Source organism: Enhydra lutris, unplaced genomic scaffold, assembly GCF_002288905.1.
Source record: "Enhydra lutris kenyoni isolate GAN:26980312 unplaced genomic scaffold, ASM228890v2 scaffoldscaffold92, whole genome shotgun sequence".
NCBI classification, from domain to species: Eukaryota; Metazoa; Chordata; class Mammalia; order Carnivora; family Mustelidae; genus Enhydra; species Enhydra lutris.
The window spans coordinates 5,821-33,667 of record NW_019154176.1 but is presented as its reverse complement, the minus strand read 5'-3'; the positions used below and the strand labels follow the sequence as shown (position 1 = coordinate 33,667).

General features: G+C 42.4%; 2 protein-coding genes across 2 annotated transcripts in view; both read right to left on the bottom strand.

Moving 5' to 3' along the window:
- Positions 1-27,361, bottom strand: part of LOC111162483 (adhesion G protein-coupled receptor E2-like) — a 211,067-nt gene extending 183,706 nt beyond the window's left edge. The window contains exons 1-12 of the mRNA XM_022526936.1: positions 27,219-27,361; positions 25,189-25,239; positions 24,757-24,891; positions 20,801-20,956; positions 20,080-20,244; positions 19,520-19,566; positions 19,308-19,385; positions 18,708-18,885; positions 12,440-12,547; positions 12,058-12,281; positions 11,675-11,854; positions 10,202-10,399 (exon numbers count right to left, since the gene is read on the bottom strand). Of these exons, the coding sequence (XP_022382644.1) occupies positions 10,202-10,399; positions 11,675-11,854; positions 12,058-12,281; positions 12,440-12,547; positions 18,708-18,885; positions 19,308-19,385; positions 19,520-19,566; positions 20,080-20,244; positions 20,801-20,956; positions 24,757-24,891; positions 25,189-25,239; positions 27,219-27,357 (1,659 nt within the window). The 5' untranslated portion in view covers positions 27,358-27,361. The remainder of the gene's footprint in view (positions 1-10,201; positions 10,400-11,674; positions 11,855-12,057; positions 12,282-12,439; positions 12,548-18,707; positions 18,886-19,307; positions 19,386-19,519; positions 19,567-20,079; positions 20,245-20,800; positions 20,957-24,756; positions 24,892-25,188; positions 25,240-27,218) is intronic.
- On the bottom strand, positions 1,532-4,679 carry LOC111162485 (adhesion G protein-coupled receptor E2-like). The gene is made up of 3 exons (XM_022526938.1): positions 4,175-4,679; positions 3,981-4,091; positions 1,532-3,231 (listed from the first exon to the last, which is right to left on the bottom strand). Exons 1-3 carry the CDS (start codon positions 4,403-4,405, stop codon positions 3,181-3,183), a joined length of 393 nt encoding a protein of 130 aa, XP_022382646.1. The 5' UTR covers positions 4,406-4,679; the 3' UTR covers positions 1,532-3,180.
- Positions 27,362-27,847: the final 486 nt, after the last annotated feature.

Here is a 27,847-nt window from a genome sequence, read left to right as displayed (position 1 = left end):
TACCCAGTGCTCCATGTAATCTGTGCCCTCCTTAATACCCATTACCAGGCTCACCTATACCCTCTGCCCTTCCTCTCTGAAACCCTCAGTTTGTTTCCCGGAGCCCATAGTCTCTCATGGTCCACCTCCCCCTTTGATTTTCCCCTCTTCAGTTTTCCCTTCCTTCTCCTAATTTCCTCCATGATATTTCTTATGTTCCACAAATAAGTGAAACCATATGATAATTGACTTTCTCTGCTTGACTTATTTCACTCAGCATAATCTCCTCCAGTCCCATCCAGGTTGATATAAAAGTTGGGTATTCATCCTTTCTGATGACTGGGTAATATTACTTTATGTATGTGGACCACATCTTCTTTATCCAGTCATCTGTTGAAGGGCATCTTGGCTCTTTCTACATTTTGGCTATTGTGGATATTGCTGCTATGAACACTGGAGTGCATATGGCCCTTCTTTTCACTACATCTGTATCTTTGGGGTAAATACCCAGTAGTGCAATTGCTGGGTTATAGGGTAGCTCTATTTTTAAGTTTGTGAGGAATATCCACACTGTCTTCCAAAGTGGCTGCACCAACTTGCATTCCCACCAATGGTGTAAGAGGGTTTCCCTTACTCCAAAACTTCTCCAACATTTGTTATTTCTTGCCTTGCCAATTTTTAAAGTAGCTGATTCTTGATTTCAGTTCAGATCATTATCTGAGGGGTTGTAGGATCAAGCCCTGAATTGGGCTCTGAGCTCAGTGCACAGTCTGCTTTTCCCACTCCCTCTGCTCCTCCCCTCCTGTCCCAGCTTGTGTGCTTTCTCTCTCTCTCTCTCTCTCAAATAAATAAATAAAATCTTAAAAAACATTCATTCACAAAGTTAGTTTTGTGCAGAGGTGAAAGCATTTTATCTGGACATCTAGGAATTCATGAGGGCATATATCTTTATGAATTAATAACTAATTGATATATTTATTTTCTTCTCTGACACCTTTTGTTTACCATTTTAAACATAGAGAGAATTTGGAAAAAACATACAATAAACACTCATATTCTCCAACAAGAGTCAACAATTGTTAACATAGTGCCACATTAAAACACTTTTCCCAATTTATTTCCACACATGGATACATTTTCTTGCTAAAACATATGATACTCAGTGGTAGACATCATGACACTTCATTCTTCAATCCTCCTTCAACAAATATTTGAGAATTCAAGGAATGTTCTTTATATAACCACAATACTATTACTATACCCAAGAAAATTAATAAAAATTTCATGATAACTTTCAATGTTTGATACATATTCAAATTATCCTAATTGCCTCCAAAATGTCATGGATAGCTGTTTTTCTGAACCAGAACTCCACTAAAATTGACAATGAGTTTGTTTGTAATGTCACTTCCATTTCTTTTTTTAAGTAATGAAATATATTTATATATTTATTTAATTTTATTATTTAATTTTATTATTTAATTTTATTTTTTCAATGTTCTAAGATTCATTGTTTATGTACCATACCCAGTGCTCCATGCAATATGTGCCCTCCTTGATACCCACCACCAGGCTTTCATTTCTTTTAATGTAGAGCAGCCTTTAGTCACTTGTAAAAATGGTATTGATTTTAGAAGAGGCCAGGCCAATTGTCTTGTTGAATGCCTGAATTCAGGATTTGCCTGACGGTTTCTTCATGATGTCGTTTAAATTATTTTGTCCTCTGTATTTCATCTATATTGAAAGTTAAGTCTAAAAGGACAGAGACCAGCAAGCTTCTTCTATAAAGGGCCAGGTAGCAAATATTTTTAGCTTTGTATCCTTACAGCCTCTGTCACAACTCAACTCTGACATTTTAGCATGAAAACAGCCTAGACAATGAATGTGTATGGCTGTGTCCCAATAAAAGTTTATTAAGAAAAACAGGCAGTTCCCTACATTTGGCTGGAATGTTATACTTTGCCAATTCACAGCCTAAAGTTTGGATTAGATTTCAATTAGAGTGATTTGCTAATAATTCTTTTTTTTTTTTTTTTTTTTTTTTTTTTACTAAAAATGAGATGTTGTAACTTCATGACATATCAGGAGATACATAAAGTTGGTTTGCCCACCATTGATGATATTAAGCTTCATCATTAGTTTCTGATGGTGGCTGTCAGATCTCCATGTTGCCAATGTACACTTTGCCCCTTGTAATTAATTGGTAGTCTGTGAGGTGATTCCTTGAATCTGTGGTCCTAGCCTGTTCTCCAAAGACTTTCACTCAATGTTTTTAGTGGCCACTTATGGGATATTGGAAGAATCATGCTCTTCTAATTATTCAATGGTCTTTTAAAGTATCATTATGGACTCATGGATAAGTTATTTAAAACATAATCATGTTTCTTTGATGCTCAAATTGATACAGAATTGGTCAGAGGGAGCCCTCAGGACGTTTCTTGTAGCTGTAACTGCTCTGGATTTAGATCTTGCTTAGACTGCATGATGAGAGTGAAATAATATGTTATCTATAAATACATCTCACAAAATGTGCAGTAGCCATATACACCTTTTCCCACAACTCAATTTATAAACATAAAGATGCAGACACTCTAGTCCCCTAGCTCTGATTTTATTCTGATGAAATCTTCCCTTCCCACATTTAAATTCTGTGAAATCAGGAATTGGATCTCCTTGATCTATTCGCAGCACATATTTTTGGAATGAATAAATTAGTAAGTCTTTAGAAATGGAGAGTGAAGAAGTTGAGGCATGTATGTATGTATGGGGACCAACTGATCTACTTTGCCTGTGACCAAAGTGTTTCCTGGGGTATAATATTTCCGGTACTAAAACCAGGAAAGTCTTGAGCAACTGGGACTAGTTGTTTATACTACATGCAGGCATGTGAATATTAGTTTTCCCTCTTATGTCATTTCAGGAAAGTCCTTTGAGGCTGTTTTTCCTTGTTATATATCATTAACCTGAGGAAGAACATTTGTAGAAGAGGTTTCTACTGGGGTATTGGGTCATAGCTCCTGATTATACTGGGAGTGAGATGAACATGTTGTATGCACCAGAAAACTAAAAGTCTCCAGCAACTGAATATCAAATGTTTACTGCTTACTTTCTCTTACAAGTGGTGCCAAGAAGAGTTATTTGTGATAACCATGAAAAAGCATCTTTTATACTCTTCCCAAAGGATGGCAGCCAGCATTTTCTTCATTTTCTAAGAGACAAGTTCGTCAGCCTTAGCTGTTCATTATAATTCTCCTATGAAGGAAGGCATAAACATGATTTTGTGTTAGAAGGTGCATGATGTGCACAGAAAACTACAAAATATTATTGGAAGAAGTCTAAGAAGAGAAAAGGTTTTGTAAATCTGAACATACAAATTCTTGGTACAATTCACATTGCCAGGATCTCTCCTCTGCCTTCTGTGACTCTCTAGTGAGGTTTTGCAGGGTTTGTGTATTTGGAAATACTAGGAATGAAAGCAGACTTTGAAGAAAAGTCTCCAATCCATCCTAGTATTTATTTCACTTGAGTTTTGTGACTATATTTACACATATTTATTGTTTGTCATATACAGGGCTGGTGTGGAATGATGAGGGATAAAGGATGTGCAGTGACTACGTGCAGCGTGTGCACCAGGGGTACAGATCTTTATTCCTGATTACTTGGTCGATCACAACATTGTTCTCTGCATATAGGTACTTTGTATCTTGCTCCTAAGTACAGTTAAAAAGGGGATGCACCCATGCCACACTAAGTGATGCTCTACATTGTGGGGAAAGAGGACAGTCATGTGCAAGGGTCAACATGAGCGTAGAAAGTGAGTGAAAGTATAGGAAGACCTCCTTTCAAGATAGGGAAGTGTCTTCAAGTGAGTTCAGGTGAAAACCAAGTGTAAGTCATCATAGAGCATCTCCTGCTGTATACCCAGGTTGTCAGTGAAGTAGGCATGAGCTTCTCAAGAGGACTGGTTAGTGAAGTGCTCTGGGAACACTGGATAATCTTACCACACTGTGTTTAGAGTCATCAGACATGGTCCCACTTGAGAGAGTGTACTTCTCAGACTCAGCTTTGGTTTTTCCGACCCCTTTGAACCAGTTCTTGTATTGTTCCCGGACCTGTAGAGACAAAACATGCTTGGGTCAGCTCACTGAAGGGAGTGAGCATAGGAAGGGTCCTGGGTGGGAATGGGCAGTAGTACCTGCTGGCTCAGGATGCAGTACACCAGGAAGATGAAGATGCCCTGCAGGCTGTTGATGATAGTGAAGAGGTAAGCCATGACATGGGCAGCTGGACCCACCTGAAGGATGCCCAGACACCACGTGCAGCCCAAGATGAGCAGCTGAGCTGTGGCTTTAAATGTCAGCATCCTGGGTAGGAGGAAGAAGGAGGTCAGGATGCATCCAGACAACACAACCAGGGCTGGTTTCATGTCCACTCCATGATGCTTCTGACTGAATTGTGATCAACTTTGACCTTTGTTGTCAATGTTTCCCTAAAGAGAAACACTATTTGGGTCCAAGATGGCATTTGACTAGGGCTGAGGATAATGGTGACACTCAAGAATGTGAGTTTTGAAAAGATCATGATGTTTCATGAAGATCCCTAATTTTGTTCAACTGACATTGTCGAGAATGTTCTATGCACCTGGCTCTAGGCTGGGGCTAGGGCATTCAAAACAAAAAAGAACAAGACGTCTGTTCTTACAGACCTTAAAATCTGGTGGAAAAACAAGAACAAATGACCACTTATAACATTTGCAAAGTGAGGTACTTCTTTCCATCCAGGGCTATTCCTGTCCTCACCCTCTCCATGAACTGAGCCAGGATATGCTTTGCCCGGAATAGAGGCCATTGATTCTGTGTAAAGTTGAGGAAAGCAAAGGACATCCCCAAACTCTTAGAGGATGTGATATGTGGATGACAAAACCGAGTTCACCAGGTGCAAGAGAAGGGGGACAGCAGAGGGCAGAGCATGCATGAAGGCGTGAGGATGGTGGGGGTGTGCTGGTTCTGAAAACTGTTATGTGATTTCCTGAGTGTGTTATAAAGATATGAATTTTCACAGGATCTTTTTCATAGATCCCTGATAGCAATCTCTGCTTGTCAGAACAAAGTCATTTCTCTCTGCAGCTGAAATAGTTTGTTGTTCAGGGTATGCACAGATGGAATGTTTTTGGTATGCGTGTCAGCAGCAAACCACAGAATCTGAGCTGGCAGCCAAGGAGGGTTGCTGCCCTTTTATCTTCCTGTCCCCTCAGGAGTCCTGTGAAGAGACACCAGAGCCTTGGAGGCATGAGGACAATGTTCTGTCTGGGGCATGGTGTGCCCCTGTGACCCATCCTCACCTTGTGTTCTGGAGCATGGACATGTCGCTGTTGAGTGAGGAGAGCTTGTTTTTCACAATCCAGAAGGTCATCAGAAAGAAAGCCAAATTAATCTGCAGAAAACCCACAGGCATTTTAATTACACTCCACATTTAGAAAACCTTCTTCCTAGCTCATCCAGCTGCTAATGTGGCAGGGAAGAAGCTTTTGTGTTTCATAACAGTCCTAGAGAAGCAGACCAAACACCCCCTAAATCAGGCCCATGTTTATCCTGTAACTTCAGTGACCACTTCAATTCAGTTTGCATGGGAATTCCAAATTTCAGCACTGAAAGTGCTACGTCTCAGGAAACACCTGATTCCTGGTTTTACAGTGGGAATTCCCACCTCCTGGGAGCCCCTCATCCGTCCTGGGCCAACTGGAATGATTGCTCACCCTGACTGTCACCCTCCTGATACACCTGGTCTTTGAATGACCCTCAGCTGGGCAGGTGGGCTGCTCTGATGTCATCCATTACTCACAGAGAAGATGGTGCAGACAGGGCCAAGGAAGGTCCATATGAATCCTTTGTCTGTGTGGAGCCAGCATCTAAGAGAAAGATGGGAAAAGATTCAAGAAAATATTGGCTTTCCTGGATAAAAGATTTATAAATAAACACCCCAATGTTTTCTCCTGCCTTCATCATCATTATTAGTATTGCTTTTTTTTGTGTGTGTAAACATTTAACATAAGCTCCTAGTCAATTTTAAGTATGCAATACTTAACTATTGTTAGGGAAAACCGCTATGTGGTATAGATCTTCTAAACTTACTTATTTTGCAGAACTACAACTTTGTATATGCCTTTGATGGTGGCAATAGTTTCATGAGTATTAGCACCAAACTTAACAGGTTGTGTACACTAATTACATACAGTGTTTTACATGTCAGTCATACCTTAATAAAGTGGTCTTTAAAAAAAGATAAGTTCCTTTTAAAAATTTTTCCTATGTCTTGGAACCCAGACATACTAGCAAAAATAAATATAATTTTTAAAAAGAAAATTGCAGTATTGACTTATAAATTAATTTATGGGTTTTTTAGGTAAGTATTAAGTGTCTCCTCTGTGTCAGGGTCTGTGCTTGGCTCTGAAGATTGGCTGGGATTAGGGTGGAGTGGTCTCAGTCCTCGGAGACATCAGCGAGGTGGGAGAGTCAACAATTGGTAGACAAAATCAAGGTAATTAATTTTATGATCAAGTATGAAGAGCTATGAGGATATGTAGCTGGATCCATAACTTAGTCTGGGGTATAGGAGATCCAGATAGTCGGGAAGCGTTTCCCTGAAAGAACTGAATTGTATTTAAGGTGAAATATGAGTGATGAGTGGGTATAGACAGGTGAAAATTTTGGACCATGCAAGAAGTGAGTGAAAAAACCCAAATTAGACAAAACTGTGAGCCTGCTCCAGCCTTAAGGCTCATGTGTGTTACATAACTTATGGAGACAGGTACTCACACACTCACAGATGAGGCATCTCAAGGCCACACTGAGAGCAAGGACAGAGCTGGACTTTATCCCCAGTGAGATGGGAGGTGTGAAGATGGGGATAGGGTCAGATGGACCCAGCAGGAAGCATCAAAGTGTAGCTTCGAAGGTAGGTGTTGGCAAAGCAGGCAGCTTCCACTTCCTCTTGAAAGTGGGTTTTACTGGAACACACACTCATCCCTCCCAAAGTGTCTATGGCCTTATTTATGCTCTGAGGACAGAGCTGAGTAATTGCTGCCGAGACCATAGGAACCACAAAGCTGGAAATATTGATTATCTGGCCATTTATGGAAAAAGTTTGCTGACCTTTATGCTTAACTCCCTAGGGAGGCCAGATGGCCAGGGCTCGCTGATGCAGCTGAGCTCTTGTGTCATCAGGATAGGCACATAGTGTGAGTGCCAGACTGGATGTGGCCCCAGTTCTGCCACCAACCAGCTGTGTGACCTCAACCACGTTAGTTAATCTCCTTGTGCCTCAGTTACTCATCTGTCTTGTGGCCCCATACCAGTTTCTACTGCACAGGTTGTTGGGGGGATTATTTGAGCTGACACACGAAAAATATTTAGAACTGTGATTGTATATCAGAAGTGATTTCTAAATCTTGGCTGTTGTTACAGTTATTTTGTCATCCAAATGACCCTCTGTTTCCTTTAAAATTAGGATAGAGAAGGAGTTTACACAAATGAGTGCCATCTCGTCATTTCAGTTTTGCTTTCTAGATTTAAAACTGTCCCCTCAGTTAACGCAATGAATACTGTATTAATATGTATTTACTAATGCATAAGATGCTATTTATATTACAGACTATAGTCATTAATATAATTTAGTTATTTATGTAATATACACTTAATATTTAAAATAATTATATATGAAAGATTAAAAAGTCACCTCATTTATCTTAACTAGATCAATTTGTAATTATTAAACATCATTAATATTATATTAGTGTATAGTTAATAACATAATGCATGATATTACTTAGATAGATAATTATTAACCCATTTTATAGTTAACATTTAAAACAATTATGTCTTAATGACTTAAGAATGGGCCTGGTGGTGGGTATTATGGAGAGCACATATTGCATGGAGCACTGCCTGTGGTGCATAAACAATGAATTCTGGAACACTGAAAAGAAATTAAAAAAATGAAAGATTATACTCCCAAACTAATCCTCTTACACTGTTGGTGGGAATGCAAGTTGGTGCAACCACTTTGGAAAACAGTGTGGAGATTCCTTAAGAAATTAAAAATAGAGGTTCCCTATGACCCTGCAATTGCACTACTGGGTATTTACCCCAGAGATACAGATGTAGTAAAAAGAAGGGCCATCTGTACCCCAATGTTCATAGCAGCAATGGCCACAGTTGCCAAACTGTGGGAAGAACCAAGATGCCTTTCAATGGATGAATGGATAAAGAAAATATGGTCCATATATACTATGGAGTATTATGCCTCCATCAGAAAGGATGAATACCCAACTTTTGTATCAACACGGACGGGATGGAAGAGATTATGCTGAGAGAAACAAGTCAAGCAGAGAAAGTCAATTATCATATGGTTTCACTTATTTGTGGAGCATAAGAATAACACAGAGGACATGGGAAATGGAGAGGAGAAGGGAGTTGGGGGTAATTGGAGGGGGGGAGACGAACCATGAGAGACTGTGGACTCTGAGGAAATAACTGAGGGTTTTGGAGGGGCAAGGGGTGGGAGGTTGGGTGGGCCTGGTGGTGGGTATTGTAGAGGGCACATACTGCATGGTGCACTGGGTGTGGTGCATAAACAATGAATTCTGCAACACTGAAAAAAAAATAAAAATAAAAAAGAAATTATTACCAGCAACTATATATCAACATATTAAGCAACCTGGAAGAAATGGATGACTTCCTGGAAACGTATAAACTTCCAAGACCCAAACAGGAAGAAATAGACAATCTGAATAGACCAATAGTAATAAGGTTGAAAGGGTGATCAAAGACCTCCCCCAAAACAGGAATCCAGGGCCAGATGGCTTCCCAGGAGAATTCCACCAAACATTTAAAGAAGAAATCATACCTATTGCTCCATTTTCATATGATTACTCTGTGTTCTCTTTAAGTAAACACAACAGCGAGTTTCCAAAAACAGAGAGAGGAAAGAAATGGACACAAGAGGGAAAAGAAATCTAATAAGCTCAGGGGTTCCCTGAGAGACTGATGAGCAGAAAGCTTCCCTGCTTCTGGCAGCATTCCAACCCCAGTCCACATCCTCTTGCTGCCCAGACTAATTAACAAAGCAAGCAAAAATAATGTATCTAAACAAAAAAAGAGTGGTATTTTTATGATGTCAAGACATTTTACTGATTGAATATCCCTCTAGAAAAAAGTGCAAAGGGAATAAACCTGCAAATTGCAAGAGAAAACACACAGTGTATGACAATAGAAGGGGATTTTAAAAGATGAAATAATAGAAGACTTTTTTGAATGCTTTAAATGCAAAATTTTTGGAATCAGACAACCAGATTTTGAATATCTGATCAACCACATATACGTTTGAACTTAAGAGAGACAACGAATCCATTCCAAATGTGAATATCCTCTCTCAAATAGTGGTGATAGCAGTATCCATCCTCCTAGGGTGGCATACAATGATTGTCATTAAATGTAAGGTTACAATATAATTCCTTCCTGTGAGTAAATGAATGATTACACCGGTTTAAAAAAAAAAAAAGGCAGTTCAAGGAACACGATCTTCCACCAGGTAGATGTCCTTGGAGTGGTCACTGACTTCTCTGTCTATCATGTTCTAGTGGAATTAAATATCTATTGGTTCTATGATGGCCATGGTCATGCTGGAGAAGATGAGGATGTGGGAATTTGTGTTTACCGGGTGGGTGTTCCGTACAGGTGAGGCCTAGATGCAGCAGAAATGGCCACAATTATAGCTGGGACTCCATAGCCCACAGGGAACATGAACTTCTTCATGATACTGCTCACACTGGAGTAGTTGACCACCGTCAGGTTACGTGCCGTGAGGAAGAGATTCAGACCCTCCAGCAGCATCCAGGTGAAGGAGGCCAGGTAGAGATAATGTAGGGCACCTGCGATGATGGCACACAGCACCTGGGGGAGAATGGTGTCACCAGGAAGGATCATCAAGGAGGAAGGTGACCCCAGGACCTGTCCCATACTTTGCCATGAAGGAACTCTCAAGTATATGGTCAAGTTGTCAGAAGAGGATTTGTCTTCTAGTTAATTAGTCGATGTGAAATAGGCTACTTACCCTCTAACCTCCCCAGAACCCAATGTCATTTTATTAAGGTATCAGTGCAGCATGGCTCCATGAACTGAGCACCCCTGGGTCAGCAGGAGCTCCTCTGTGACAGTGTCAGTACCTTGATCTCAGTCCGGTCAATGGCCATGAGGAAGAGCAGGTGGGCCAGGAGGAGGCAGATTGAGAGCTGCAGGTGGAGGGAGGTGCTGGTGTTCTGGATGGTTTTGCACAGCAGGAAGGTGAGGGATGCCAGGAGGAGGCAGAGCAGAGAGAGGCCCAGCCCCAGGTATGTGATCACAGCCAGCCAGGGATCCTTCTCCTGGGATCCAGCAAAGAGAAGCAAAAAGGACATCACAGTCACATTTCCCTAAATCTTCCATCTAAAATTTTTAAATTTAATTTTAATTTTTGCTGTAGCTAAATGAGGAAAGAAGGAGATAGGTAAATATGTTATGTTATTGGATAAATTCCTACAGGTTTAGAAGGCTAGAATTTTATGGAAATCTGAATTGATTAACTCAGACCTTGGAAGAATTGAGCAATAAGAGTCCTTACTTAAGACAGAACCCAGGGGGGAACCTGGGTGGCTCAGTGGGTTAAAGCCTCTGCTTTAAAAAGGGTCCTGGGATCGAGCCCCACATTGGGTTCTTTGCTCAGCATTGAGCCTGCTTCCTCCTCTCTCTGCCTACTTGTGATCTTTATCTGTCAAATAAAGAAATAAAATCTTAAAATCTTAAAAAAAAAGACAGAACCCAGGAACTCACAAGGGTTTATTTTACTTTACACATCAGGTAAGGAAGTCTTTGATGTGGTGATCCAGAAAGTATCTCATCTGGCTAAGGGAGCAGGCAAGCATAGTTCCTAACTCACCTGTACTCACTGGCTTTCTTGGCCCCTTTGCCTGTTATCACCAAATCTTCCTTTCTACAGCTCCTGAGAGCCACTTTCTACAGACTTCCTGTCCTGAAGACCCCTGTCATAAGCAGAAATCTAATTTGTCAATAATAGGTGTACACACACTTTCTTCTGGATTTTCAGTTAAATGCCATTTTAGGTGCTGCTGTGAAGTGATTATGCTGATGGAATTCAGATCCTATGTCTCTGAGAGGGAGTTTATTGTGGGTGGGCCTAGTCTAATCAAGTTAGCTCTTAAAAGCTCTGGGCTCTTGGAGAAAAATGAGTTGAAGTTTGAGAGCAATTGTGGTCAGGGAGCTCCTCCTGCTCATCTCTGAATAGAAATGCTGAGACGCTGTGTGAGGGCTGCCAGAGAAGGAAAGAATGCAGCCCCGAGGAGCTGAGCAAGGTCCCCTGCTCACAGCTACCCAGAAAGTGGAACCCCAGCCCTATGACTGCAAAGAACTGAATCCTGCCAGCAACCAGGGAGCTCCCAGGAGGACCCTGAGCCACAGAGGACAATGCAGCTCTGGTCAATTTCAGGCTTGTAAGACTCAGAACAGACAACTCAGCCCCACAATGCCCAAGATGCTCCAAAGAAACTGCAGATATAAATTTCTGTTTATTTAAAGCCCCTACATATGAGGAAACATGTTACAGAGCAATAGGCATGGAATGCAGCCCCTTCCAGGGCTCTCACCTGCACATCATAGTGGGCCATGAGGACAGCAAAGCTGCTGAGATGGGTGCACTGGCAGGTGGTGCTGGTGTCTTCAGTGGTCACCATCCTGCATCCTGTGGTGGACCAATGACCATATCCATCCAGACTGTGCTCCCAGAAGACGCAGAACACCTTTTGCCTTGGCCCAGGGGTCACTGACTGCAGGACGAGAATGTAGGTAGGAACTGGTGGTTCTGGTGTTCAGAAATGCTTATCCAAAGCTGGCTTGCAAAGGGCTTTCCTGAGGAATGATGCACCCATGGGGCAACCCCCTGAAACCTCAAGACTGAGCTAAGCAGCAAGGCTGTGCCCAGGACCTAGGCTCATTCCACACCCATGGCCTATCTCACCCCAACACTCACATGGTGAGAGAAGATGAAGGTGATGGGGGAGCTGAGGTTCTGGGTGTCCTTGTTGCTCATAAATGCAGAGATGACATCTGAGAGCAGGACAGAGGAGACTTCTGGCAACACGCCCTTGTGTGCCCCATACAGAACTGCCTGTTTCTCAGGCTCCAGGACCAGGGGGGCCTCCGCCAGCAACTTGCCCATCCCTGGAGTGGAGATGAGGCCCACCACAGAAGGACCTGCAGGATGAGGCCAATGTTGATACCTTGGGGTGCCAATAGGGCCCCTTCCTCCTCAGATGGACTCTTTGTGGCTCCACTAGACCCCCGTTTCCCTTTAATTTTCGGTTTCCTGTTTGTCACATCCTTGGGCATCTTCCTCTCATTTCAGCCATTACCTGAGTCCTCAGATTCATGCACCACATCCCAGTTCAGCATCATCTTCACCTGATTCTGACTCAAGATGACAGTTTTATCTCCTTGCTCCCGCACCTTCAGGGACAGGTCTATGAGATTCCAGAGTTGTGTAAGGGAGATAGATTAGTATTTGTGACAGTAGTGGTTGATATAATGCTATTCTATGTGTGTATATATGATGTATGTATAAAAATATTTTATATATTACCTAAGTATATAATATAAATACTTTATATGTAATATAAATACATACAGAAGTCATATATAGTATAATATATAATGTTGAATAATATGTAATTTATAGAACACACATAATATATGCATATAATATAAGAAATAAATTCTCTAAATCTAATATATATTATATATTAATAATAGTATTATTTGACACACATAATAACAATATTGCACATATTTGGTATACACAATAATTTTATATATGTGTAAAATTTGAATTTATCAAGGGTTATAAGAGAATATTATTAGCAATTATTCAACAGTAAGTTAGATAACCTAGAAGAAATGAGAAAATTCCTAAGCAGTCACGAAACTACTAAAACTGACTTTTTCAAAAAATTTCTTTTCAGTGTAACAGTATTCATTGTTTTTGCACCACACCCAGTGCTCCATGCAATACATGCCCTCCTTAATACCCACCACCTGGCTCCCCCAAACTGACTTCTTTAAAATTAAGTTTAGTTAGCCAACATATCATAACATGTCATTAGTAAAACTGACTTTGGAAGAAACAGAAAATCAGGATAGACCAGTAGGTAGTGGCATTGAGTTGTTTATCAAAACCTTCCCCGAACAAAAAGCTCACGTCAGATGGTTTTGTTGTGGAATTCCATTTAAAGATGATATCATCCATTTAAAAGACTAATCCTTTGTAAACTCCTCCATAAAGTAAAATAAAATAAAGTAAAATAATATAGGAAGAAATACTACCTAAATAATTCTATGAGGCCACCATTACCCTGCAAACAAAACTAGATAATGATATCACAAGAAAAAAACAACAACTATAGACCAATCTTTTAGGAACATAGATGCCAAAAGAGTCAACAAAATATATGGAATAATTTTATTCAAGGGAGCTCAAGACTTGTACATAGAAAACTGTTAACTGTGCTTATGGATGGGTGACTCAATATTGTTATGATGGCAATGTCCCTGCAGAGATTTACAGAATCAGTGTCATCCCTACCAGGATTCCAAAGCAGTTTTAGATATTTAAGTTTTTGCGGAAATGGAAAAGCTCAACCTAAAATTCACAAGGCATTGCAAATACCCAAATACTATCTTGAAGATGAAAAAAAAGTTGGAGTACTTAATCTCCTAATTTCAAAACTGACTACCAACCTACAATAATCAGAACAGGAGGACATTGGCATAAGGATAGGCAAACAGACCAGTAAAATAGAGTTTAAAGTCCAGAAAGAAACCCATACGTCTATGGTTAATTAATTTCCAAAAACTGGTGCCAAGACCCTTCAGTGGAAAAAGAAGTGTCTGTAACAAATGGTCCTGACACACCTGGCTATCCACACACAAAAGAAAGAAGCTGGAAACCTACCTCACACAACACACAAAAATTAGTTCAAAACGGGTCAAAGACCTACATTAAAATTTACCCCAAAGATAGAGATGTAGTGAAAAAAAGGGCCGTCTGTACCCCAATGTTCATAGCAGCAATGGCCACGGTCGCCAAACCATGGAGAGAACCAAGATGCCCTTCAACAGACAAATGGATAAAGAAGATGTGGTCCATATACACTATGGAGTATTATGCCTCCATCAGAGAGGACGAATATCCCACTTTTGTATCAACATGGATGGGACTGGAAGAGATTATGCTGAGTGAAATAAGTCAAGCAGAGAGAGACAATTATCATATGGTTTCACTTATTTGTGGAGCATAAGAAATAATACGGAGGACATGGGGAGATGGAGAGGAGAAGGGAGTTGGGGGAATTTAGAGGGGGAGACAAACCCTGAGAGACTATGGATTCTGAAAAACAATCTGAGGGTTTTGGCGGGGTCTGGGATGGGAGGTTGGGTGAGCCTGTTGGTGGCTATTATGGAGGGAACATATTGCATGGAACACTGGGTGTGGTACATAAACAATGAATTCCAGTACACTGAAAAGAAATTTTAAAAATAAATAAAAATTGAAAGGTTTTTCTAGAATTTATTTTATTTTTAAATTAAAATTCAATTAATTAACATACACTGTGTTAATTTCAGCAGTAGAATTTAGTGATTCATCAGTTGTGTGTAATACCCAGTTCTCATTACATCAAGTGCCCTCTCTAATGCCCGTCGCCCAGTTATCCCATCAAAAAATAAATAAAAATTAAACAAAACAAAAACAAAAACATGTGAACCAATATTCGTGCTAGGATTATTCTCAACAATCAGAAGGTGGCAATAAGCTAAATGTCCATCAGTGGATGAAGGGTGGATTAAAAGTTGCTGCAGCTATATGCAATGGAATATAATACAGCCATAAAAATAACAAAACACCTATAGATGCTACAACATGGATAAGCCTTGAAAACATTATGCTAGGTGGAAGAAGACACATATTAAGCAACACAGTGTATGAGTCTCTCTATATGAATGTCCAGAATAGGCACATGCATAGAGACAGAAAACAAACCAGTGATGTCTAGGGGCTGGGGGAGGGGATGAATGAGGAATGACTCCTGAGCAGGGGTACAATATTTATTGCAAGGGTAATGAAAATATTTTAGAAATAGAGGCAATGATTGCAACTCTGTGAATATACTAAATGTCACTGAATGGGGGCACCTGCGTGGCTCAGTGGGATGAGCATTAGACTCCTGGTTTTGTTCAGGAGATTATCTCAGGGTCATGGGATCAAGCCCCGCCTTGGGCTTGTGCTTAGCAGGAGTTTGCTTGAGGTCTCTCTCTCCTTCTTCCTCAGCCCCTCCCCTCTGCTCTTACTCTCTTTCTTTATAAAATCAATCAATCAATCTTAGAAAAATAAATGCCACTGCATAGTATGCTTTGCTTAAAATGGTGAATTTTATGGTACATGAATTTTACCTGAAATAAAACAAATAAAACACTTAAATATCAGATAATATTAAATTCATATTATTCCAAGTTAAATAAATTATTTTCTTGGGAAGCCATTTCTATTTTATCTTAAATTCTTCTTTATCAATTTCTCTGTTCATAATTTATTTTTTATTAACATGTATATTATTTATAGTTTTATTAATTTCTTTTTTTATTTTTAATTTTTTTCAGTGTTCCAAGATTCATTGTTTATGCACCACACCCAGTGCTCCATGCAATATGAGCCCTCCTTAATACCTACCGCCAGTGTCACCCAACCCCTCACCCCCTCCCTTCCAAAACCCTCAGTTTGTTTCTCAGAATCCATAGTCTCTCATATTTCATCTCCCCCTCTGATTTCCCCCAATTCACTTTTCCTCTCATTCTCCTAATGTCCTCCATGTTATTCCTTATGCTCCACAAGTTAAGAGAAGCCATATGATAATTGACTCTCTCTGCTATACTTATTATACTCAGTATAATCTCCAGTCCCGATGTTTGATACAAAAGTTGGGTATTCATCCTTTCTGAAAGAGGCATAATATTCCATTATATATATAGACCATATCTTAATTATCCATTTGTCTGTTGAAGGGCATCTTGGTTCTTTCCACAGTTTGGTGACCGTAGCCACACTGCTATGAACATTGGGGTACAGATGTTCTTTTTACTACATCTGTATTTGGGGTAAATACCCAGTAGTGCAATTGCAAGGTCATAGGGTAGCTCAATTTTTTAATTTCTTAGGAATCTCCACACTGTTTTCCAAAGTGGTGCACCAACTTGCATTCCCACCAATAGTGTAAGAGAGTTCCCCCTTCTCCACATACTAACAGTTGTTGTTTCCTGTTCTGAAAATTTTGGCTGTTCTAACTGGGGTAAGGTGGTATCCCAATGAGGTTTTGATTTGAATATCCCTGATGTAAGGTGGTATCTCAATTAGCAAAACAGGAAAAACAATGTGCAAAAACATTGTGCAAAAACAATGAATTGTTACGCCGAAAATAAACAAAAAAATAAAAAAAATGAATATCCCTGATGGCTAATGATGATGAAGATATTTTCATGTGTCTGATAGCCATTTGTATGTCTTCTTTGGAGAAGTGTCTGTTCATGTCTTCTGCCAATTTTTTGATGTGATTATTGGTTTTGTGTGTGTTGAGTTGAAGGAGATCTTTATATATCTTGAATACCAGCCCTTTCTCTGTAGTGATATTTCTGAATATCTTCTCCCATTCTGTGGGTTGCCTCTTTGTTTTGTTGACTGTTTCGTTTGCTGTGTAGAAGCTTTTGATCTTGATGAATTCCCAAAAGTTTTTTGCTTTGGTTTCCTTTGCCTATAGAGACATGTCATGAAAGAAGTTGCTGTGGCCGATGCCAAAGAGGTTACTGCTTATGTTCTCCTCTGGGATTTTGATAGATTCCTGACTCATGTTGAGGTTTTTCATTCATTTTGAGTTTAACTTTGTGAATGGTGTAAGAGAATGGTCGAGTTTCATTCTTTTTTTTCCTTTCTTTTTTAAAATTTTTTTTTTTAATTTTCAGCGTAACAGTATTCATTGCTTTTTGCACCACACCCAGTGCTCCAGGCAATCTGTGCCCTTTCTAATACTGTAAGTATCCAATTTTCCCAGCACCATTTATTTTTTATTTTATTTTATTTTATTTATTTTTTTAAAAGATTTTTGCTAATTTATTTGACAGAGAGAGATCACAAGTATGTAGAGAGAGAGAGAGAGAGAGAGAGAGAAGCAGGCTTCCTGCTGAGCAGAGAGCCCGATGCAGAACTCGATCTCAGGACCCCGTGATCATGACCCGAGCCGAAGGCAGCGGCTTAACCCACTGAGCCACCTAGGTGTCCCATCCCAGCAACATTTATTGAAGAGACTGTCTTTTCCCCAGTGGATATTTTTTCCTGCTTTGTTGATTATTTGAGCATAGATATTCATTTCTTGTTTTGTTGAGATACAATTGACATTAGTTTCATGTTTACAAGATAATGATTAATTATTTATTTATATTGGAAAATGATCACCACAGGAAGCCTAGTTAATTTCTGGCACCACAAACAGCTAAAAATTATTTTTCCTGAGATGAGAACTTCCTAGATTTAAATTTTTTTATTAACATATAATATATTATTTGCCCCAGGTGTACAGGTCTGTGATTCATCAGGCTAACACATTTCACAGCACTCACCATAGCACATACCCTCCCTAATGTCCATGACCAAGCCACCCTATCCCTACGCCCCCACCCCCCAGCAACCCTCAGTTTGTTTTGTGAGATTAAGAGTCTCTTATGGTTTGCCTCCCTCCTGATCCCATCTTGTTGAAATTTTTCCTTCCCTACACCCCACTACCCCCACTCTGCCTCTCAAATTCCTCATATCACAGAGATTATATGACAATTGTCCTTATCTGATTGACTTATTTCACTCAGCATAACACCCTCTAGTTCCTTGCATGTCGTTTCAAATGGCAAGATTTCATTTCTTTTCATGGCTGCATAGTATTCCATCATACATATATATACCACATCTTCTTTATCCATTCATCTGTTGATTGACACCTAGTCTCTTTCCATAGTTTGGCTATTGTGGACATTGGTGCTATAAACGTTTGGGTGCATGTGCCCATTTGGATCACTACATTTGTATCTTTAGGGTAAATACCCAGTAGTGTGATTGCTGTGTCATAGGGTAGCTCTATTTTCAATGTTTTGGTCAAGATTTACTCTTGTAGCAACTTTGAAATATGTAACATAGTATTATTTACTATAGTCACATGGTACCTTACATACCATCACTTATTTATTTTATATCTTTGACCCCCTTCACCCATTTGGCCTACTGACCTACCCCCACACACCTCACAAGCACCCCACTAACCCCCATCTATGGCAACCACCCATCTGTACCTCGTGTTTGTGTTTTATTTATATATTTTTTTAAGATTCCACATATAAGTGAGATCACCCGGAATTTGTCCTTCTCGACTTATTTTACTTAGCATAATTTATTCATTTCTTTTTAATCACTTATTTTAATTTGTTTATGAGTATAATACTGAGATACAAGCATGGTCACACACTCCACTGAGGCTGGGGCACAAATGTGGAAGAACAGGCAGAGCAGAGCCTGGGGCAGACCCCAGTACTTACCTGTGCCTGCAGATGCATTGAAGGTCAATGTCCCATTGGGCAGGGCCTGGCTTAGGTTTCTCAGCACATTCTCCAGGCCAGCGAGCAGGTTCATGGCCACACAGTGTTGCTGTGAGCGGGGCAGGGCCTCCAGGTCCTCAGGGGTCTGCAGCAGCTCATCCACCCCCTGTACGACATCCTGGGGGAAAGCAGACACAGAAGTAGTGCATCATGGGCCTGACAGACTGCATGAAGAGGCTGTCCACTTAGCCTCAAAGTAAAGGTCCTAGAGACTATCTGTTTGGGGGAAAAGGTGGCACTGTTTGGGATTTCCGGGGATTGCCCCTGGAATCCAGCCACTCACGGTCAATCCTGCTCAGGAATGCCAAGGATGACATAAATCCAATTTCCATAAAAGTAAGATGAAAGGTTGTTAGTCGGTGCAGGTGGGTGTCTAATGGTGAGTACAAATACCTGGATGTCTGCTCTTCCCACCCACCTCAGGAGAAGCAGTGCCTCAGGGAGGCCACCATTGTGTTGGGGGTGACTCTTTCCACACCAAGGCTCTCCTGGGCCTTCATGAGATGCCTCCAACTTGTCTCCCCTGGATTCTGACCTTACCTGGATGGTGTCCTGGACAAAGGCTGGTATGAAATTTCTGCCCAGATCTTCGAATCTTTTAAAGAAGCGGGAGAGTCTCTGGGGAGAGGGAAGATGAGGAAGTCAGAGATCCTCAATATGGGTGTGGAATCTTGGGGAAAATGGCAACCAGGAGGGGTAGGGGGCTTTGAGGAAGGATTTCCTGTCTCCTAGTCCCTGCTGGGGCCACTCACCCGGCTCTTGATTCCACGGGGTGGGGTCCAGGTGGGGAAAAAGATGCCTGCAGGGGACAACAGCAGCTCATTAGGTGTGAAAGCATGTGTGTGTGTGTGTGTGTGTGTGTGTGTGTGTGTGTTAGGGGAAGGGGCCTGGGGTCAGGTCAGACCATGGACTTTCCCAGGTGGTCATTTGGTTATTCAGGGACCCTAGTTTGGGTATAGAAGCATCAGGAAGGCCCCACTGACTCCTCCCTGGTGAGTGGGTGCCTTTTCTTATTCACACCGAGGTGTGCTATGGGTGAATGTGGTGCCCAGATGCTCAGCTGCCCAGATATGGATGGAATTGGCCTGAATTCTCCCTGTCTTCAGCTCCAGTTTTCTCAGTCTCCCTGGGCAGCTTTTAGCCAGGATGGGGACATCATGGCAATCTGTGTCCCAGCCTGAGCATTTGGACAAAGACCACAGTGGGTCTTCTCGGGAACCACATTCAGGGAATATACCATATTTCCCAACCAGGATGCTGTCTGGCTCCCAGTGACAGCTTTTGTTTTAATTCCCTCTGGGCAACTGCTCACCTGCTTGTCCCTGATATCTCCCACTGCTATCTGGTCTAGATGGGAGCCCCTTCTCATCACCCAATTCTCCACGTGTATATGGGGGTGTCTCTGTGTTATTCTGCTTAGACTCCACACAACATCCTTCTGGGTCCTGGTCATCTGGTCTTCTCTCAGGATCAGAAACTGAAATTATTTGGGAGAGTCACGGTCAGCCTTGTGCATGGAGACAGACAGAGGCCGAGCAGCTGAGAAGGGGGTTCAGGATGCTGAAATTGTTGGCCAGGGAGAGCACAGACCCAGGAAACAGGGCTGGCCCTCCCATCTTCCCCTTGTAGTGTTTCTGGATGGGTTCCCTGGGTCCAACATGGCCCAGAAGATCTGAGAGTTTTCCTGGCATGGCCAAGCCCATCTGGGCTCTGGTAGGAAAGGTCTCATCCTCAGTCACTGATGATGGTGAAGTGGAGGGATTTTCCACTAGAAACTGCTGTAAGCTCCTGAAATATCTTGAGTGCCATCCTTTTTTTTTTTTTAATTTTACAAAAGTAAAATGCCAAGGAGCAAGGGGGATTCTTTGAACTTCCATAAGTGACCCTCCACAGAGAGTTCTGAGCCTTGGGGTTCAAAGAGGTACAGATCTCTGGGTAGGTGCTGAGGATGGTTCTCTGATGCCTGGGGAAAGTGCGCTGCATGACTCCAAACCTCATGGAGGAGGCGATGGAAGACACAAGTGGATTCTTACCTTGACATGTGTTCTCACTCTCATTCCTGAATGTTCTTGCCCCAGAAGCAAGCTTGTAACCTGGAATGCATGTGCAGTAGTAGCTCCCCACTGTGTTCCAGCAGTCTGCGAATTTTCCACAGGACACTGTCGAAGAGGGATCACACTCGTTGATGTCTGGAAAACAATAGGGCAAAGGGTCACCTCCCAAAGATGTGAGTTCCCATAGGGCAGAGACCCTGGCCTCCAGCCTGACTCAGCCATAGGTACTGGAGAGAACTCAGATTGCTGATGGCATTCCTGGGGCAGGTCTGAGCTGGAGACAGCTGCTGCAGAAAGCCTGCTCACTGTTCCACTCATCTTTGCTCTCTGGCTGTGTCTGAGGGCACCTAGATTCAGATACTCTGCTGTGCCATCATAGGGGCAAGAAGGAGGTCAACATACCCTTCTGCAGGGGTTGTGGGGTGGACTGAGGCACTGAGTCTCTGCTTGCACTATTGGGGATCTGGGGGTGGGCTCCAGTTAGTGTGACAGTGGCACTGAAGGCCACTTTCAATGCTGAGTCAGTGAGGGGAGTCACAGCTAGAGTCTGTGCAGAGTAACACTCTTTCCTACCTGAGGGTAAAGCCAAGTGGTCTGGCCACTGCCCATTGGCAGCTTCCACCTCCCATTACTCATGGTGGCCCAAGATTCCCCCCAGAGTCCTCATCACCCACTGCCTCAGGCTCCCAATGTCAGGTACTTTTATGATCCCCAAGGATATTTCTGTGAAAGTTATACTATCTCTGCTTCTGAAGGAGGTCTCCTCTTGTCAGAGACATTGAGAATGTGCAATGAAGTTGCACAAAGTTCCTCACAGCTAAGTCATTGGTGATGTCTTCTGGCATCTTATTTATTCCTATTTTTTAAACAACTGGAAAGATGTCTGTTAGCCAGGTCCTCTTTGAGTAGCTCAGGGACTAGAGCTGGACACTATCAGCTAAAAATAGCAACAGTTTTATAAAAACCATGGACACAAGAATGAATCAAAATGCAGGCACAAATATTTGGTCCTATACATTCCAAAACTTTCAAAGTTTCTTCTCTGCACCTGTGGACATTCCTTCTAAGACTCCATACCAGGCTGTGGGTGTCAGCACAAGGACATGACAGGATGTTGGAAGACACACACCTGATGCATTCGTGTTCACCCCCACCTGGGCAATGGGATTGCCCTCCTCTCTTCTCAGATGGTGACAATGGCAAGAAAACTATCTTCAATGTTGCAGGTTGGGGTGGAGTTGAGTAGGTGTTGACTGAGAAGGAGGTGCAAGGTGTGGAAGGCATGAGGACAGGAAACTCCTCAACCAGACAGACATGCTTCCAGAAAGGAGCTGAGATCCAGTTACATTAGTGGTAGGATCTCCTTGTCATACTTACTCAGTCAGAAGTCTCCATAAGGCACACATGCAAATGCACCAAAGCTGGCTAATAGTCACAACATCTCTTTTTAAAATTCTGATAGGTACTAAGTACTTGGTACATTTAGTACCAAGTACTAAATGACACCTGGATCTTAGAAAATATGAAAAATGAAAATTTATGAAAAATGAGAACAAAGAAAATCCACCTACAAGTCCAGTATATATCGACTACTTGAAGATTGAGGATATTTTTTTTCCTCAGCTTTTCAAACATACTAGGAACATTGTCCTTTATTATCAATAAATATGCATCTAAGATGATTTTGAGTAGATGAAGAATATTTCTTGGTATGAAAATTGTTTATTTCCCCTTTTCTCCACTAATTTTCTTATTGTGGTGAAATGCCCATAACATATAATATATCATGTTAGCCATACTTAAGTCATGTAAATTTCTTTTTTAATCTTGCATTGTTGAAGAATAAAAACTCTTCTGTTTGAGACGTTGATCTAGGTTCTACAATCTTATTAATTTTGATTTGGATAAACCAATCTCTTTGATCCCAATTATGATAAAAAAATGAATCCATAAAATTCATAGAAAAAAAAACACAGGGGATAAAGTCTTTGAAATCGGTCTCAACACAGATTTTTTTGGATTTGACTCCAGAAAACAAAGATAAAGAAGAGGAAATATGCCAAATCAGAAAGCTTTTGTAAAGCAAAGGAAACTATCAATAAAACGAAAAGGCAATCTATAATTTAAAAGAAAATATTCACAAATCATATATCTGAAAAGTGATTAACATCCAAAAAAATATAAAGGACTCATTCAACACAATAGAAAAACCTAAACAATCCAATTTAAAAAATGGGTAGAGATCTGAATAGACATTTTCCACAGAAGACATACAAATGGCCAACAGGTACATGAAAAAGTACCCAACATCACTCATCATCATGGAAATGTGAATCCAAACCATAAGGTGGTATCATCTCACACCTGTTGGAATGGCTACTATAAAAAAAAAGATAAGGAACTGCAAGTATTGGTGAGGATGTGGGCAAAAGAGAACCTTGCTCCCTATTGGAGGGAATGCAAGTTAGTGCAACCACTATGGGAAAAAAAGAGATGGAGATTCCTCAAAAAAATTAAAAACAGAACTACTGTATGATCTAACAATTCCACTCCTGGGTATTTATTTGAAGGAAACAAAAACACTAACTTGGAAAGATATCTGCATCACAGCATTTATAACAGTCAAGTTCATCGCAGCATTTATGACAGGCAAGGTAGGGAAAAAACATGTTTCTATCAACGCCTGAGTGAATGATGGAAAGTGGTGTAGGTGCACAGGGGACTATCATTCAGCCACAAAAGGGAAGGCAATCTGGCCATTTGCAACAACACAGATGGATCTTGAGGGCATTATGCTGAGTGAGATATGCCAGAGAGAGAAGGACAAATGACATATGATTTCACTTATATGTGGAATCTAAAAAGAGATTATGCTGAGTGAAATAAGTCAAGCAGAGAGAGTCAATTATCATATGGTTTCACTTATTTGTGGAGCATAACAAATAGCATGGAGGACAAGGGGAGTTAGAGAGGAGAAGGGAGTTGAGGGAAATTGGAAGGGGAGGTGAACCATGAGAGTCTATGGACTCTGAAAAACAATCTGAGGGTTTTGAAGGGGCGGGGGGTGGGAGGTTGGGGAAACCAGGTGATGGGTATTAGAGAGGGCACGTATTGCATGGAGCTCTGGGTGTGGTGCAAAAACAATGAATACTGTTATGCTGGAAATAAATTTAAAAAATTAAAAAAAAGAAACAAAACAGAACTCAGAACAGAGGAATGTAGGTGGGAAATAAAAACTGTGCCAGCTCATGGAACACTACACCAAAAACTATTGATATACTGTATGGTGACTAATGTAACATTATAAAACAAAAACAAAAACACACACACACAAAAACCACCCAAAAAACAAACCGTGTTAGTTCTGTCTACCTCATGAGGCTGCTGTGAGGAGTGAGGTGGGAAACCATGACCACGAAGGGGAAAGAGCTCCCAGTGAGCTTATGCTAGAAGGAGACCCTGAGCTTCCAGGTTGCTTCCTCCTGCTGCTTCCATTACTCTCCCCTTTCCTTGTGTTATGAGTATAATCACAGTAATAACAGCAGTGACCATGATAATAGCTTGTGTTTGACAATGTGCCCTGTACTAGTCTTTGCCTGTTCTTCACACATGTGAATTTTAAATTCCCAATTTATCTACAAGCAAACTGGAGCATAGAGAGGAGAAATAATTTCCTACATGTCAGATGTAATTGGCAGTGAGCTGGACTTTGAACCCACGTAGCTCAGCTCTTCTGTGAAAGCTCTCAACACTCTACCTACTGATCATGAAAACCAGATTGTCCACTTCCCTTGTACTCCTCCTGCCCTGTCACCTCTCTCTTTTCTTTGATGAAATGCTGGGTGCTCTTCTCAGTGATGCTGAAGGCTTGGGAATGCCTCACCATCTCCCAACCCCTGGGCAACTTGCCCCTCCACCACCCCAAGGCCCTGTACCATCACAACTCTCCGACAGGCTGGTGAAGATCACCCCAGATGACGAAATGAATCCTGGGGAGCAGCGACAGGCAGTGGCATTGACACACGTGGATTTTGGAGGGCACCACTGGGCACAGTCTGTGGGGGCAGAGACTGAGGGGATGAAGATCACAGTCAGAGGGTTCAAGAAATGGAGGGAGCTAGATACCAGCTGAGGGTCCAGGGATAGAGCAAGGGGCGGGGTGTAAGGAAGGGATGGCTGTTACTGGAAGAGCTCAGAGAACTCGACATTTAGGGAGGAAGAATCAGCTTCTTGCATACCCAGAAAGCATCTCTGAGCGTCACTTGTGGAATAAGCCCCCTTCCCTACACATTGATGGTGAGAAAGCCCAGATCCCAGAATTCACTCCCCAGCTTATGTCCCCAGTGGGGTAGTCTGGGCAAACTCACCTTTCAGTTTCTGTGCAGGCCCCAGTGTCAACAACAACAGCACCAAGATCCCTGGGACAGAAAAGCAGATGACACAGAGATAAGAGTCAATCCCAGTTTCAACCCATGACTGCATGGCCATTGCCTTCTGCAGCCCATGGTTTTCCAGCAGGATCCATGAGCCTCCTTTACTGCACACAATGCCAAGACTCAGTCTTTGTCCCCTCCATCACCCTGGACTCCCCAAGAAGTCAGTCAAGGATAACCACAAGGAAAACCTTCATGGAACCCCAGGTGCTACAGGTAAGGGGACAGAGTATACATGGACAGCTGATGTCAGTGACACAACATAGAAATTGAAACCTCTTCCAAAGGAGGGGAGAAAAATCTTGAAGGAGAAACTCTTCCAATCCATGTGTCTTGCCCTTATATAGGTTCTTTGTTCTCTGGCAATAGCAGAAATCTGCTTGGAGAAGGCCTGCTTTCTCTTCCGTGGTGAATGTGGCCTTTTCTATTTCACATGGATTATCTTATGAGATAAGGGTGTGGCTAGATGTTCTGTTGTCCAGATGTGGATGGAACTGGTCCAAGTCCTCTCAGTCTGTCAGGCCTGGTGCCCTCAGATTTCCTGGGTGACTCCTAGAGGGGTGGGGACATCAAAGCTACCCAACCTGAGGATTTGGACAAGTCCAGGGTGGGCCTTCCTGGGAACCAAGTGCAGGGGAAATGCTATGTACCCAACCAGGAACTGTCATGGCTCCCAGCATTGGCCTTTGTCCTGACATTTCCTGGGTAGATTCTCACTGCCTGCATAATTCTTGGAATCCCAGCTGTCCTGGCAGACAACATGCTCCCATCCACGTTAACTCTGAGACTCCAGCTCCACGGAGATGGGCAAAACCCACACCTGAGCCAGGCCCTTTAAGGGGCTTGAGGGCAAGAGTCAAGAGAATGAAGGTGAAGCTGGACAGGCAGCATCACCTGGACAGTGGCCACCAGGGCTGTGGTAGACAGTGGGGCTGACATTCAGTCAGGCAGCTTTGGGGCAGTGAAGTTTCCTTTTCTGATCCAGATGAAGGAATCTCTGGACTAAAAGATGGTGGTGAGAATCTGCAACTGATCAAGGCCAGTGTGGATGAGGGGAAGGTGGCTGGAGAACGGAGCAGGTGCTGATGGGCGAGAGGTGGCAGATGCTTCTGTTTTCTTGGCCCTTGGACTTCCACCAGTGATATAGACCTGTGGGCATTGCCAAATGGGGCTCACCCTCCATCTTCTGTCTCTGAGTGGTCTGGGTTAAACGGGGCCTGGGTTGGCCTCCTTGGAAGAGGGTCAGGACTCTGCAATGGTCCCCTCTCTTTCCATCTGGTCCAGATGGAAGACTCTTCCATTCACCTCAATCTCAGAGTGTGTGTAGGGTGGTCCACATCACTCTGCCCACCTCCATACAACATCTTCCAGGTCCCAGTCACCTGAGTTGCCTATAGGCCTATAAACTAAAATTGTCAGGGAGGTTCAGGGCAGAGCTTGCAGGGGGAATTAAAGCAGGAAGGCCAAGAAGTCAGTTCACCATGTCAAGAAGCGTCTTCTCCAGCTGGAGTTATTGGCTAGGGGAAGGGCTGGCCAGGAAAGCTGTGCCCACCCTCGAAGCTTCCCCCTTCCTACAATTCTGGACAGGGTTCCCAGGTCCATCCTGGTGTGACCAAGTCTGTGTGGATTCTGGGGTGGGGGGCGGTGGGCAAGGAAGGTCTTATCCTGCCCACCACTGATGAAGCAGAAGAAGATGGATATTGCACTGAAACATAATGTGCTGTGAGCTTGTGAAGTCTCCTGAATGCCACCCCTTTGTTTTCCGAAAATAAAGTGCTATGTGGGAAGGGAAGATGTTCCAAAATTGTGTGAGTGGCACTTTGTGGAGGTATCAGAGCCTTGGGGTTTGGAGAGGGATAGAACTCAGATAGGTGCCCAGATGAGCTCTCTGATGCTTGGAAAAGTGAGCTTAGTGACCCCAAACCTCATGGATGGGGAGATAGAAGGTTCAAAGTCTTTCTTACTTTTACACTTGTTCTCACTCTCATTCCTGAATGCTGTCTCAGAAAAGAACTTCTGTTTTAGGTGACAGATGCAGTACTCGTCGTTCACACTCTGGCAGTCAGCATAGGCTGCACAGGACTTTCTCAACAGTTCACACATGTCGACGTCTAGAATACAAGACAAAGGATCATGTCCCAAAGGAATCAGTTCCCACAAGGCAGAGACCCTGGCCTCCAGCCTGACTCAGCCATAGGTACTGGAGAGAACTCAGCTTGCAGGTGGCAATCCTGGGGCAGGTCTGAGCTAGAGACAGCTGCTCCAGAAAGCCTGCTAACTGCTCTGCTCATCTCTGCTCTCTGGCTGGGCATGAGGGCACCTAGATTCAGACATTCTGCTGTGCCATCATAGGGGCTGGAAGGAGGTCAGCATACCCTTCTGCAGATGTGGTGTGGACCGAGGCACTGAGTCTCTGCTTGCACTATTGGGGACCTGAGGGTGGGCTCCAGTTAGTGTGACAGTGGCACTGAAGGCCACTCTCAATGCTGAGTCAGTGAAGAGAGTCATGGCTGGAATCTGTCTAGAGTAACACTCTTTCCTACCTGAGGGTAAAGCCAGGTGGTCTGGCCACTGCCCATTGGCAGCTTCCACT